The following is a 16,687-nucleotide window of genomic DNA, read 5'->3' on the forward strand; positions in this document are numbered from 1 at the left end:
TACATTTTGTACACAGATTCATACAAGAGGTTAGAAAAACTACGAGGCGAGACGAAAAAAGTTTTTGTTCGAAAATCAAGTCACTACAAGACGAGAAAACCTCATTTCTTGTCTTGTTAGCAGGCCCGTATCCACGGGGGGTCTCGGGGGAGACGCCCCTCTAAAGTTTTACTGGTCCCCCTAAAATTTTCACGGTAGGCTTTCAAATGAATTATAACATGGTTGGATCGAGCCCCCCTAACTTCTACCGGCCTCCCTACATTTTCGGGCTGGCGATTGGCCTGCTAGTTAGCATACAAAGTACTTAGATATAAACCAAATCCATTTTTCCGGACTGTATACTATTGATGTGACGAAGTGCAATTATAGCGCCAACAATGGGTACATAACCTGTGGTGGATAACCTGTAAACATAACCTGTGGTGGATAGTCGGCATGATGTTTAACACAGATGGTCCCGTTTTAACATTCACATGGAGCAGATATGAATTGCCAATTTTAAACTTGAACTTAAGCCTGAGTGCCGTATATTGAACAAAATAAAATGCATTGATAATTTATTATTATTATTATTATTTATTATTATAATATAATTTATTATTATTATTACCCATTGTTTTAAATATTTATTGAAATATTCCTAGGCCTAACAGTACTCACAAAGTAATCTATTCATGCTGGGTACGGAACTCACCTTTCATTGGTTTCGCAATTAATTTAACTACAGAGCTCGGAAATTTCAGAGATTACCCTGGTAAAACACATATTTATCTGGAACTTCGCATAAATGCATTCACAGTAACATTTCGGATATAAATAAATTTAAAATGTAATTATAATTCAAGAATTTTCTCCCATCAATAAATAAATAAATGATCATACAATATAGGTACATTGTTAAGTTTCTATAATATTAACTGCATTAAGAAGTTCTATTTATTGCTGGATTATTTATTTATTTATTTCTTATTTGTAGTTTGTGTGTAGGAGGATGTTGTGACAGCGAAAATGTTATGCATAAAGAAAGAAAGAAGACATATTCTGCCTGCTTCTTACGCCTCTATACCTACTTGCTTCTCCTCGCTGGTGACGTCACGCAAAACGGAGAGCGAAGCGTCTGAGCTTATAGCCCAACCTTTCCTTCTAGTAACCTTGCATCCGCCCTCTGAGAAGGCCGTTGGCACTTGGTAGAAGCTGACTCCTTATCCCGAGAGTCGGTCGGTCCCCACCTACGTTAGCCACCAAAGATATTGCCCATTTTCTCCCATGAGGAGGTGTAGGTTGGGATTTTCCCTTCGTTTAAGATGAGACCCGAAGGCTTTTCTCAAACCTCTTCAGTACTTATAAAATCCATTCTTGGGTTGCTAAACCAATTAAAAAACTTGTCGATATATTTTACCCTTTTCGTTATGGAAATAAGTATTGAAACCGGAAATCCTAGTAAATTCTCAAGCTCAAGACTGTGAAGTCTAAAGCCAGACAAAAGTCTCTAGCACATTCTATATACGGTTCATATACGAAATATATTATTTTCTTTTGTCGATGATGGCACGTATCTAGAAATGTTTTGTTGTTCTTGACCAGTTAGGATTAGAACCATCGGCGCAAATCTGCCTTCAACATTGGGGGGACGGGTAAGACGTTCCCATATTTTATGTATATATATATATATATACATATATAAGCGATGTTCAAAATATTTATGAAGTTGAAAAACAATGCTGGGAAGGATCAGGGGAGCAGAATTGTCTTCAGTGGCGTATTTAGGAGGCTATGGGGCTCAAGCTCTCCCCGAAATAAATTTGTTAGTTTTTCGCATTCCACGTACAACAATAATCCTTCTTACCATTTCTAAGAATGTCACTGACTTTCCATTTTCTTATGCTCTTTGTTCAGAAATAATACTGGTTTTGTCAAATTTCATTCCATGTAATAACTGCGTCCTTTTGTTCTTTCTTTCGCCCTTTCTACTTTTCTGTTTCTTTTTCTTGACGATACTTTCTTTCATTTCGCCTATCATACTTTATCGACCGTTGTCAGTTGTGATTCAAGTCGGCCGTCATCAGTAACACCAAAACTAAAAAATGAAATGAAATCTTTGAGTTTTACGTCCCACGGTTATGCCGGTTAGGCTAAAGGAGACGGTGATTATGAGAAATGAATGAAATGGTGGAATGAAGAAAGTGGGAGGAAACGGGAGAACCCCGAGAAAACCCACGCACACGGTGACACCAAAACTAAGAGGAGTTGATAAGCGAAACTGGTGTTCCACACCAACTTGCGCAAGGAAATGTTTGAATTAAAGAAAATCAAAACGGGAGAATAATTAGCCCGGGAAATGAGGAAGGCCAAAAGGAGGCTTCCTTTTTCTTGTATGAATAGAATAAATGGTTAAAGATAAACTCCTAAATTTTTGTATCATATCATATAGGATTTATCGGTCTGCAATTCTTGCCATTATAACTTCAATTTATGCATAAATTAAAATATATTTAATTCTCAAACTCAGGTGGGCAATTGCCCATTTCCTTCCTTGTGTTGGGCATAGCCCCTCGAAACAAAATCCTAAATACACCATTGTTTGTCTTCAACCTTGGAAGGTGAGCAAATTTGAGGCTTATTCTAGACAAGGGAGATGAAACTCATATTACGGTAGATGAATCTGATCAACTATTGACTAGGCGATCAACTGTTACATATTAGGCGATGTAGATGTAGTAGTAGTACATATCAGTATTACAAATCACTGTCGTGAACACATTCTGAAATCTGAATACATGCATATTTATGATTGGTATGTTTCTAATTAGGTATCCACAAAGATCCACGTTAAAATTGTTATATAATAATATAAATAATGACTTCCCCAAAACTATGAAGAAAGAATATCAATTATGTGTGACGCAACAATACTCTTTGAGCAAAATTATTATAATCTCGATAACATTACAGAAATCTAACGCATTTCATATACTCTTTAGTTAACAGACGTAACCTTAAGATTTTGGTGAAAAATTTTCCAGCAATTGAATTCTTTTCTTTGCTTACGAAGCATCCTCTCTCAAAAGGAAAATTGGGACACGCGAAAATACGTAGGAACAAACCATGGTTCGAACTAGCAGAGAAGAGAAAACAGGCAAAATTACGTTGGCTACAAAATCCGAACGAAATGACTACATAAATTTCATAGACATCAGGCGGGAAACCTCCAAAACTTTTAGAACAAAGAAACGCGATTTTTTGAAAGTTAAAATTTAGGAAGTTGAAGATAATAGTAAAAATAAAAACATTCGGAACATGTATAAAGGGATCAACGAATTTAAGAAAGGCTATCAACCTGGTGCTTATATTAAAGAAAGCTGATGGAACAGTTCTCACTGATACAGATAGCATTTTATTTAATAAGTAGATGAAAATATTTCTTTGACGATTTGCTTACCACGCAGCCAAACACTAATGTGCGTGGAGAAAGGGATACACGCACCGCAGAACCGTATATTCCAGAATCCAACCGAATAAAAGTAGACATCACTATAAAGAAATTAAAGAAACACAAATCTCCGGGTGTAAACGAAATTCCGGCTGAGTTAATTTTAGCTGGAGGCGAAAAATTGTGGAACAAGATACACAAACTCATTCTCCTTATCTATAACAAGAAAGAATTGTCACAATAGTGGAATGAATCAATCATTGTTCCAATACACAAGAGAGGCGACAAAACTGAATGTAATAATTATCGAGGCATCTCTCTTCTGTCAACATCCTATAAAATCCCTTCAAACATTCTATTAGCAAGATTGACCCCATACGCAGATGAAATTATTGGAGATTATCAGTGTGGATTTAGACGAAATCGATCAACTATCGACCAAATACTTACCATTCGTCAAATACTCGAAAAAAAGTGGGAATACAATACCCCGGTACATCAACTATTTATTGATTTTAGAAAGGCTTACGACTCGGTTAGGAGAGAAACATTGTACAACGTTCTTACAGAATCTGGAATACCGAAAGAGCTAATTAGATCAATTAAGGCATGTTTAAACGAATCCCAAAGTAAAGTCCGGGTAGGAAAATTTTTGTCCACGAGTTTTCACGTCGAGAATGGCCCGAAACAAGGAGATCCACTGTCGCCATTATTATTCAACTTTGTCCTGGAACACGCTATAAGGAAAATCAAAGATAGTATCCAGGGTCTATAGCTGAACGGTGTTCACCAGGTTATGCGTACGCTGATGATGTAAATTTAATAGGGGATGATAGGAGAACAATAGAAAGAAATGCAGAGGTCTTATTAAACGCTTGCAGGGACATGGGTTTAGAAGTAAATGCAGAGAAAAATAAATACATGGAAGTTCGTCGGGACCGTAATACGGCAAATTATGAATGTGTTAAAATATTAAATAATACTTTTGATAAAGTGAATTGTTTCAAATATCTAGGATCAATATTAACAGACGAAGATCATATTCACAAAGAAATTAAATTTCGACTAAAAACAGGGAATTCGTGTTACTATTCAGTTCAAAATCTCTTGTTGTCGCGAATTCTGTCGAGGAATTTGAAGCTTAAAATATATAAAACGATAATCATACCTATTGTTCTGTATGGTTTCGAAACATGGTCGCTTACTCTGAGAGGGAAGAACATAGACTGAAAGTATTTGAGAACAAGATACTCAGACGAATATTCGGACCCAAGAGGAACGGGAATGGGGAATGGCGGAAACTTCATAATGAGGGACTACATAAATTATACGGCTTACCAAACACTGTTAGGGACATCAAGGCTAGGAGGCTTAGGTGGGCAGGACATATAGCCAGGGTGGAAGAAAGTAGGAACGCTTTCAAATTCTTGACTGGAAGACCAATCGGAAAACGACCATTAGGAAGGCCTAGGCGCAGATGGGAGGACAATATTAAGATGGATCTCGCACAGATTGGAATACAAAGTAGAAACTGGATCCAGTTGACTAAGAATAGAAGTCAGTGGAGAGCTTTTGTGAACGCGGCATTGAACCTCCGGGTTCCATAGGCTATAGAGTTAGATTACGAAGCATGAGTAGATGCCTAGGCTGATACTATAAATAGATGAAATGCGCATTTACTGAAAAAATGGGTTCTACTGACATTGGATAGTCTATATACTCTTCGTGTGCTAGGGCCTAGGGGAGAGGAGGAGATAATATTTCATATCAGGTTATGCCACCCAGTCGCACGCCTTCATTTTCATTAAAAATGGAAAAGCCAAGAGAAACAAATTTCATCTCACTTTCCTGTGTGGCAGTCGGACACAAATCATCACACTTATCTGCAAAAAGCACTTTTCAAATCAGATTATTGGGAAAGCCTCTAGTTCCAATCAGGGTGGATTGATTTAAATCAGTCTGATTTAAATCACGATATAAATCAAGATTTAAATCACGATATAAATCAAGATTTAAATCACTTTATTTTTTTAATAAAAATCGTTGATTTAAATCGAATTCCGAAATAAATTAATTTAAAATGAAAAAAGTAAAATCCGATTTCTCTTCTGTTATTTCGATTATGGAAGTTAATAATCATAATACAATGAGGCTCAAATGTACAGTATAGTATGAAAACAGTGTCATGCAGAGGATGATTAGGGAAAATGCCGTTTTGAACAGGTAACGGAGCAATCCTGCTTTCTTCTTTTCGTAACGTTGGGTTTCGGTTTTAAAATCGTTAACTATTCCAACGGAGAAATCACCATCGACATTTAAGACGAAAATTCTTTTTTGTGCATGTCTGTTTGTTTGTTCTCAGATAATAGGGTGTATTTAGAAGGGTCCTATCCCCCACCTTTTTTTTTTTTTTTAAATTTTATAACTTTAGGCGAAATTTATGTATTTCATGCCGCAAGCTAGTTCTGAGTTTTTAAAAATTCGCCTCTGCTAAATATCAGTAACTTTTGTGATAAAAAGTGTCATTTTGATAAACGTTTTTGTACTTTTTCCTTAATGCTTAACCTTTTAAATTATATTACCTATTTTTAGGTGATAGGGTAGAGTCTTCATTATTCGATTTAAAAAAAAGTACTAATAAGGCTTTTTACTTCGTTTTCTTCAAGACTGGAGGCATTTTAGAACACGTTACATATGCTTTCGCGCCTTTCTGCGTTGAGGCATAGTGTGTGATGATGTCATAAATTTAAAAAGATATTTTTTGTTATGCGTATTAATATTTTTTTGTCGGGTTACATTTTGCATTCAGAAGACTGAAATTTTGCACACTCGTTCAGTGCATCCCTCAATAATTTTCAGATCTCTGCGTGGAAACAGCGGGTCCAGAAGGGCAAAAATGTTTTTAAAAAAAAGGATATTTTTTTAACAAAATATAGCTTTTTTCGTGATTTTCCCGTCTCAGATGGAGACATATGAATGGTACCGTTTGAAAGGCTGTTCTGTTCTGAAGAAAATGATGTACGTACTATGCTCCTAGGATAAATAAGGATGTCTCAGGAAACTGTTACGCGAGATCCTGTTTTATACGGAGATCTGAGATTTTTCTGGAATATTATTTTTCGCGGGCTTACTTTTGCACCTACAAGATTGAAATTTTGCACATTTACTCAGTGCACCCCTCAGTATTTTTCAGATTTGTTTCACATCTCTGCCTTAAAACAGGAGAAGGGGTCCACAGATGTAAAAATTTATATATATATATATATATATATATATATATATATATATATATAACAGAAAATTCCTTTTTTTTCGTGATTTGCCCGCCCCAGATACATGATTGAGACATTTGAAGGGTACCGTTTGAAAATTTGTTTTATTCTGAAGAGAATAATGTACAAATCATGATCCTAGGATAAATAGGGATGTCTGAGGAAATTTTTATATTACATCTGGGTCATCTGAGGCATTGTGAGGACGTTCTAAGCTCATTGTTAAATAGATTCCTCACCCTTACTACTCAAGATAGAAGCTTGAAATTTTGTACACACAGTTAGTACACCCCTTAGTATTTCTTAGTTGATTTTGAGATCTGTGCGTTAACACAGGGGAATCCAGAGGGGATCAAAATTTCAAAAAGTTAAAGAAATGCCGATTAGTCTCAAAATTTCCCGCTTCAGGGACATGATAGGGAAATGAGAATGTTACCGTTTCAAAAGCTGTTCTATTCTAAAGAGAGTGATGTATGTACCATGATCCTAGGATAAATAGGGATGATGCTGTAGCTGCTTGACTGAAAGTCTATAATTTACCTTTAAAAAGAGCCATAATTTAAAACGGTTAAGAAACATTGTTTGGGATTGATATAGGTTAACGATTGGGGATAATTCAAAATTCAACCCCAATACTTTCACTTAAATGGCATAATTAGCATTTAATACTAATTCCTAATGCTTTTTCTGCAGTTTGCGACTTGTATTATACGAGGAGAAAGATTTGATTTAAATCAAAAAAATCGATTTAAATCAAAAAAATCAACAAAAATGATTTTTTTCCACCCTGGTTCCAATGTTGGGGGGGACATGTCTCCCCATTTCCCCGGAATTTGTGCCCGTACCTACAGCTAAGACAACTTTCCAGCATGAGGAGTGGGGCATATTCTCCTCTGGCATTTATTGCAATTTGTGCCCAAGTAGCGGAAGTGGAATTAATACATATTGGCGAAACTACTAAACGCACTACAGTACGAAGTTCAGTTTGAAATAATACAGAATACAATTATTTTTAAAAAATGGAAAAGCCAAGATAAATCAATTTAATCTTACATTCCTTAGTGGCAGTCGGACACAAATCATCACACTTATCCCTAAAAGCACTTTTTAAGTGGGGGGACAGTCCCCCCAGTTCCGAGATTGGGGGAATATGTCCCCTCGCCCCCCCCCCCTCGGGATTTGCGCCAGTGATTAGAACTACAATTTTAAATTACCAAAAATATTTACTCTTTACTTAATATCTTTTATGATGTACTCTGCTCTCACCTTGCTGCATCTTCTGGTTCTAAGTAAGTAACAAATGCGTACTTTAAATGACGAAACGTATCTCTGTCCCTAGTTATGTGTACATCAACAAGTGTTCCATATCTAGCAAATGCTTCTTTCAATTCACTTTTCTTTACCTAAAAAATACAAAAATATAGTTATTAATAAAGTTCAATACTAACTGTAATTATAATTAATAGTTTAGCAAACAGTTCAGAGAATAAGTTTCGTGAATATATATAACTACATGAAGTGACATAAAATAAAGGGATACTTCCGGTTGACGTAAAAAGTTGAAATTTAGCATGATTGTAGCTTTTCGGGACTAACCCCAGGAAAATTGCCAAAAGTGAGTATTTCTAATTTTTAGGGGCTTTAAAGGGGGCATGAAGAAATTTCCCACATTAATTAAATGGGCCTTTTTCTGGGCTATGCTCTCAGGCTTCGAATTGGAATAAAAACTTGAAATTCAGTATGCTTGTACCTTTTTGTTAGCGTTATCTAAGTCAGTCACTAAAAATTTAAAAATTCTAACTTTAGAGTGCTTTTATGGCAGGGTTTGAAAAAACCCGGGTTTTTCTGAAAAAGCCCAACCCACCTGGGCTCATATGAGTTTTCCGGGTATTTTCGGGTTTAATTGTTTTTTTTTCGAGTTTTTTTTTTTTCAAAATATTTCAATGTCTTTGGGGTAAGAGTGTTAAAATGTAATTTATATTTCAAGATTATCATTGTCACATCTTGCAACAATTTTCTATTCAGTGCAATTTTGAAAAAATGGCCACCATTTTGAAATTTTACATTGGATCGCCGAGAAAATCTATATAGCAAATTTAGAGTATCTCGTGCTTCTATTCTGAAAATTTCAACTTGAAAGACCGAAAATTGCGCTTTGTAGCGTGGATAACAGCTATTTTGAAAAAAGAAAATAGCCACCATTTTGAAATTTTACGTTGTTATACCCCTAAGATCTATACAGGAAATTTAGAGTGTCTCGTGCTTGTAACCTGAAACTTTAAACTTAAAAGATCGAAAGTGGTATAATGTAGTATGTGTGGTACACCAGGGGCGAATAGCCTCCAAGGGGGGGGGGGGTACACAGCTGATGGAGGTGAAATATTCGTCTACTGATCTAAAGGACGAATGAACAAATGTAGATCAAATCATCCCAGGAACCTCAGTGACATTCGTCAAATGTTTTGTTGAAGATCACTTCCGATACTGTGCGCGTTGAATTACGGGAATTTCCCGAGCACTGGTTGCAAGACAGTTCTTTCCAGAAAATTAATTTAAGACAATTAAATATATAATTCATATTTTATAAAGTAAATGTTTCAAAAAGTCTTAAATGAAATTAAATATTTTTGAGCGTAAAATAAATGGTTTTAATGTTGAAGTATTCACTTCCGATGCTTTGTGCGTTCAATTGCGGGAATTTCCCCGAGTACTTCTTTCATGACGGTTTTTTCCCCCTCGAAAATGCAGCTTGCTTTCTTTACTGTACATCGACACTTCAATTATATAGTACGGAATTTTGAATTGAGCACTTGAAATAGTAAGCGTTACGTAGTCTTCGGAACTTCGAACATTAAGCTTTTAAATTTGACAAGAATTTTTACGCTATTGCTGGTGTTGATTCTACCGAATGCTTATTTGAAGAGTAGCAACAAATAACTGAACTAAACTTTTGTTGTTGGAAAACCAAATTTTACTGAAGAATATTTGTAAAAATGAAATGAAATCTTTGAGTTTTACGTCCCACGGTTATGCCGGTTAGGCTAAAGGAGACGGTGATTATGAGAGATGAGTGAAATGGTGGAATGAAGAAAGTGGGAGGAAACGGGAGAACCCCGAGAAAACCCACGAGCACGATGTTTGTCCACCACAAAGTTCACTTGGCGGGGGCTGGGTTCGAACCCGGGACCCCAAGCACCAGAGTGAAGAATATTTGTGTTACCATCAAAGGTAATAGAAAATAATACTAGTAGTTTTACTAATGCACTGCATATTTATTGGTGTAGGAAAGTACCTAAATATGGAATAGGGTTGAGAATATGGAATACCACCGTATCTACCCTGGTGGGTGGTGCACTCTCGTGAAGGTGTTCGGAGACGTTTGACTATGTACCCTGTCATGCGTTTCTGGTCAGTTTGTGGTGAAGTAAGCAGTTTGTTGCACGCAATACTTCAAGGAGTGGATGTTCGCAATTGTTGATTATCGAAGGTGAGTGTTTCAGAAGTAATTTTCTTAGTCACACTGTAATTTGAAATTATTGACAGTGAATCACGCGGAAAGTTGGTGTTTTCTAGCTATAGGCTATGCAAGTTAGATTATCTTGTACATAGGCTAAGTACCATTTTTGTGGTTATGAAAACAAATATGGTGAGGCTTGCAATATGGAATACCATAAGGTTTTAAATGTGGAATAGTATTCCATATTTAGTCTTAAGCAATCTTTTTGTTTCGTTTCCCAGATGACTAAACAGCGGAAGACTTGGGACCGCAACGCAATGAGGAGTGCAATTCACGATGTGAGGAAGAAGAAAATGGGATTTTTGAAGGCGGCCAAAATATATAATGTACCTCGGACAATACTTTTTCACTTGGCGTCATCTAAATTGAGTCCTGAAGAAGCTGTTGTGAGTAAGCTAGGAAGAAAACCAATTCTAACACCGGAAATGGAGGAGGAACTGGTCCAGTACCTGTTAGTTACGGAAGACAGATGTTTTTGGTCTTATTCGGAGGGATGTGCGAACAATGGCATATCAATTATCCAAACAAAATGGACTTGCACACTCGTTTTGAAAGTGCCACGAGTTTACAGGAAAGACTTGGCTGAAATTGTTTATGAAGAGGCACAAGGAAAAACCTTCTTTCAGAAAACAGACACAAACGTCATACAATCGAACCGTTGGCTTTCGTAAAAAAAAGAAAAGAAAAAAAAAAAGTGACTCACTTCTTTGACCTTTTGCACGTCAAATAGGCGCAATTAGCTCTGCAGGACGAGGTTCTTTAGTGACCGTAATAACGTGTATGAGTGCCACGGGTATTTATGTTCCTCCCATGCTAATATTTCCAAGGAAAAAGTGGTCAAATCACCTCATGCGCGGTGCTCCTGAAGGATCTATTGGAGCGTGTCATCCTTCTGGGTGGATACAGAGTAATCTCTTTACTGAATGCTTCAGACATTTTATTAAATACACAATTTTATTAAATCTGAAGAATCCCCATTGTTGCTCATTCTTGATGGCCATTATGCCCACTCAAGGAATTTAGAAGTTTTATATTTGGCGAGAGGCAATAATGTCTTAATACTTTGTATTCCTCCACATTCGTTGCACAAACTGCAGCCTCTTGCCAGAACCTTCATGAGTTCCTTAAAAACGTACTACAGTGAAGAGATCAGGATTTTGAATGAGAACTATTAGGACAGAAGACGGTTGTGTGCGGCCTCTCTCTGCATTTGAGGTAGCAGAACTCTTTGGAAAAGCGTACGTGAAAGCACGAACTGCTTCAAACACCAATTCCCGTTTTAGAGTGACGGGAATTTGGCTCCTCAATCCCCACATTTTCAATGATAGTGACTTTCTTGAAGCAAACCACGCACAACAATATAGATCAGTACCTGGCTTTGAACCTTCACTAGATTTCTCTTCCCCTCCTACACCATTACTAGGCTCTGAACCTTCACTTTACCTCTGCTTGTCCAATCGCCATTGAAGCTTCAGCAAGTGGATCACCTGGCAGCAGTATAACTCCATGGCAAATATCATCAGTGCCCGCAGCGAAGAAGAGGGCTGCCTCTGCAGTCATTACTTCATCACCTTACAAAAATCAGTTAGAGAAGTCTTTGAAAGCTGTCGATAGTGGAAAACCATTAAAAATAAAGAACAGTGCAAAAAACAAGGGTAAGAAACAGAAGAATGCAACAGAAAAGGTAAAATTAACTAAGAAATGCACGAAAAGTAAGTTACGAAACAAATGTGATGACAGTCGTCCCCAAAGTGAAACTTCAGATTCTGAAACATCTATGTCCATTAGCGCATATGATGATCAATCATCAACGTGTAGTAACATTCCCGATAATGATCAACCAGAGACAGGAGAAGGCGCTGAGTGCCTCTTCTGCTCAAAATTTTCTAAAGATAAAGGCGGTAAAAAGTGGGCGATGTGTATGATTTACCAATCCTGGGTTCACAATGAATGTGCTGGATATGACAAAGGTGTTTATATCTGTGAGTTCTGTGAATAGACATAGATTTCTCATTGGACGTTTTGCAGCATATCTAACATTAGGCAGCATATCTAATAATTTTTCTATTACCTAACTTTACAACTCTAAGATATAAATGTCTCCTTGCATATTTTGCTTCTTTGCTTCTGTGTTTCTTTTTGTAACTTTACAGCTCATTTACTACATTTTTGCATTTTTCAAACAATCTTTGGAATATTTACATCTTTGTATCATGTAATTAAAATATTTGTATTGGCAACTTCCTTTGTTTTACTTAGCATACCTATATTAGAAGCATGTAAATAATTCTGGTATATTTCATGAGAGTTGTTTAGGTATTCCATATTTAGAGCACTTTTTCTCGAGTACCAATTTTGTATTGTTTTGATTTTCATTTATTTTTGGGGTCTCTTTTTTGTTATTGACTGACTTTAAATGCAAAAGTTATTACCATATGTGTATAGAATGCACACACATTTTTTCATATGTAGAGTCGTATAAGGTGAGCTACAGTTGCCCAAAAATGGAACGGTATTCCATATTTAGGTACTTTCCCCTAGTATCGGCACCTATGGCCTTAAACCCGTCAAACATATGAGGGATAACGTCCCTCGGCGTCGCCAAGTCAGCAAGCACACTATTCACGGAAAGTATTTTCTAAAATATAAAATTATTTAATACATATTTTACTTCAAACAGCCTATAAGCATAGTCCGTACATTAATTGGTTCTATAATTATCTCAAGCTAAGGTAAGATTTCTTATTCATTCAGAACTTTATAAAGGTCTTATGTTCAAAGGTGTTCTATACTTTAACACAAAGGCATCTAATTCGCCCAAGGAAAAGCCAAAATCTGATAAAAATCACTTTCAATGTGATCACCTTAGTTGTACCAACAATATACTAACAAAAAGCACAAAAACCCAAGTGGGTTTTTTCAGGTGGGTCCAACCCTGTTTTATGGGGAACTGAAAAATCTTCTCTATGTTATTTATATGGAACTCTTTTCACACCACAAAATTATTGGGCTCTTCCTGTAGGACTACAATGATTGAATTTGACATGATTGTAGCTTTCCGGGACTGACCGACAGAAAAATTGCCAAAAGTGAATATTTATAAGTTTTAGGGGGTCTAAAGGGGGATGAAGAAATTCCCATGTTATTTAAATGGACGTTTTCTTGGGATTCAAAATATTATCTTTTAGATAGTTGAAATACGAAAGAAACTTAAAATTCGGGGATGCAAAGGCTGATACATAAGAGATGCGAGGGTCTGCGGGTGGAGCTCCCAGCTAGCCAAAGGCTAGTATATATATATAAGGTAACCAAGGAAGTTCTGTCGCTTTTTCACCCACCACCTTCAAACATCTTGGTGGTAGAACTTGGTGGGCCGTGAAATGAAGAAAGTATCAAGTTCATTTTTGCACCTTTACTAGGGATTTGAACTGGCGTCCTCGAAGATGATTGTCCAAGGAATGGAACAGGTGCAAATCGGACGGTGCAATGTCAGGGGAGTATGGCGGATGCAATAGTGTTTCCCATCCAAGGCGTAGAATAGTGTCCGCGGTCATCCTAGCTACGTAGGGCTTAGCGTTGTCCTGTAAAAGAAGGACCCCTTTATGATTCAGAACTGTTGGTTACAGATTTTTGAGTTTTTCTTGAACACAGCTCAACTACTGACAGTGCACAGTTGCATTGATGATCTGACCAGCTGGTAGAAGGTCCCGATGCACAATGCCGGGAGCAGTCCATCAAACACACAGGAGGACCTTCTCGTGCAGTGCTGGTTTCGGCTGTTTTGGATCCGGTTCATGGGATGCTAACCAATGATGACGGTGCCGTGGAGCTTCGTACTGGACCCACTTCTTATTCCATGACAACACTGTCCAGAAATAGTTCCTTCCTCAGACGAGACAGCAAAAAAACACGTGTCTGCTCGTGTATTCTTCTGAGCCAGAGTCAAATCATGTGGAACCCATTGATCTAACTTGTAGTGCTTCGCAAGTTGATAGAGGTGGTGTCGAATGGTGTCTCCACTCACACTGAATTGTAGTCCCAGTTCCTCACATGTCTTACCACTGTTCGCCTTAATTGCTGCCTGAAGATCTTCATTTTTAGATGTGTTGGTCTACACGTGGTGCGACTTCGAGTGTTTCATCACCGTCCTCAACTTGTTAAACCACCGCTGCACTGTCTGCGTAGTCATAAAACCCTCGCCAAAGGCCTGGCATATCTTTCGCCCCGCTGCAGCGGCGTTTGGCCCCAGTTTGAACTCACACCCTTATGACGCTCTGTGGGGGTCCCATGTTCACTCTGTCCTTACGCAAGTTCACGATGTAACTGAACTGCCACAACTCGGTAGTATGTTGGATATACCTACACAAACAACTGACCTTCGCCTTATCTCCATTCGCATTCAACTCACGGTGTGAGGGCCAATCGAACATATACCTCCACAAAAAGCGCCAGAACTTTCTTGGTTACCTTTATAGATATAGATATATATATGCAATTGAGAAACAATTCTCAAAAGCTGGCGTTTAGTCCCTATCTTCCTAGTAAACCTATTAGCAGGATCTCTTTTAATGCTTTGCTACTATATACCAGCAGCCTACACAAAGTTAAAGAAGCATTATATGTTACTGAGAGCTCCCTCGTGGTTAAACGGTTAGTACGCGCCTCTCAAGCGTGGAAGACAGGTTCGATTCATGGCGGGAGCTCATATGGTTTGGATACCACGTTGAGTTGTAGGTCCACGTTTCATATAGCCTCGCTGCTGAACGGGACGCTAAACTAGATTTTTAAATCAAAATATGTTACTGAGCTCATGATAGGAAACTTGATCTTTGTGCACTGTATATAAAGGCCTTTATAGCCTAAGACAAGCAAATAAGTATGTTTTCTATATTTTTTCTTAAATCTCTTAACAAAAACTAAGATAGTTAATCAACTATTAATAATAAGAAAAGGAAAGTGATTCTCAACGTATACTACGCGACTTAATACAGCATTACTCGCGACGCGCACAATTAAGTGATCATTTCCCTTGAGGCTTAAAAGGATTTAATTTTCTGATGGACTGTATAACTAATAGGTAGAGATGAAACTTTTTCACAACAATTTTGATATTTTGTAGCATTAATTATCACAATTTTCGCATTTATTTTTTTAAAATGTAGCACATTTTTTTTTCCTTTTAATATGGTACTTGTAAACAGTATATTTTTGGTAGCAAGGTGTATCTACCGTCAAATGGGGCTACTATGAACATGGGGGCTTCTTTGAACAAAACTGAAAAAATGTTTCAATCAAAATTTTCATGCCCTGAAAAGTCATTTGCGGCTCATTTGAATATTGCAAGTAGTAGTTTGGAATGTTCTGAATTCAACCATGACAAATCTATAAACTTTACTAACAATGATGTATGAGAAAAAAAATTAAATATGAAGCGATGTTTTTTCTAATTTTTCGTCGACCAGAAAATTGTCTCTCTGGAACTCTGGTTTAAAGCAGTAACTTCCTAAATCAGTGTTACTGATGAAATCTCAGCCATTATCTACCGATTCCAATAGGTTCTATTGTTGTCTATCCTATATTCAAATTTTGGTAATTTTTTGAAAACCACATGTCATTTTTGGTAAGAAATGGGACTACTATGAACAGCTGATTTTGGTGGGTCTAAAAATCAGTTCGTGGGTAATAGTACGGTATATTCTAAAGAAAGGTAAATGGCATTATACTGGGCAAGTCATAGACAAAGAGAGCTGCAATTGGAAAGTCAAGTTTACGCGCATTAATAAAACAGGTACCAGTATGACATTCTATTGACCCGAAAATGTAGACAGTGATATGGTTTGTGCAAAACACATTGTTCCGATGTTACCAGAGCCCATTCTTAGCAATCGAGGGCTTCTTAAGTTTGGTGGCATCTCTTTTGAAAGTCTCAATTTGCAATAAGGCCAAGCATGTTCCAATCGTATACAAATAGTTTCTTACCATCCTGTATAGTGTAAATAGTGCTTATCCATCGTACCGAAAAAAATATTTGCGTATCTTTAAAAACGTCTCTGTTAGATTCATATGAACATACGGACCTCTTACTACAAGAGAGACCTTTTAAAGTTTTAAATATTCAAGTTGCAATAGTGATACGATGGACATCAACCTTTAAGAAATATTGGGTAAGTTCATTTTAAAAATATTTTCTGTAGACCGTTAGGAAAATCGCACAACTATGTAATATATACCAAAATGTTCATAAAACTCGCTTCTTTTAAACTCAATATCAAAGAATACCATAGAGCTTATAGGAATAATTTTATAATAACAATTAACATTATGTAAATGGGGCTACTTTGAACACTCGTATTTCATTTTTTTTCTAGCTGAAGACATTATCTGACAACAATGGTTATCAACAGAGTGATAGTACTTTTTTGTGCCATGGTTTTAAAAATATAACATTGGGCTTACAGTATGTTGTTT

General features: G+C 36.9%; 1 protein-coding gene across 2 annotated transcripts in view; it reads right to left on the reverse strand.

The window, feature by feature from the left end:
* LOC145688442 (uncharacterized) overlaps positions 1-16,687 on the reverse strand; it is a 187,710-nt gene that overhangs the window by 105,374 nt on the left and 65,649 nt on the right. For both annotated transcript variants that reach the window (XM_081762676.1, XM_081762675.1), the window contains exon 4: positions 7,969-8,105. In XM_081762676.1, the coding sequence (XP_081618802.1) occupies positions 7,969-8,105 (137 nt within the window). The remainder of the gene's footprint in view (positions 1-7,968; positions 8,106-16,687) is intronic.

The sequence above is a fragment of the Thermobia domestica genome, chromosome 6 (assembly GCF_964235325.1).
Source record: "Thermobia domestica chromosome 6, izTheDome1.hap1.1, whole genome shotgun sequence".
Lineage (NCBI taxonomy): Eukaryota > Metazoa > Arthropoda > Insecta > Zygentoma > Lepismatidae > Thermobia > Thermobia domestica.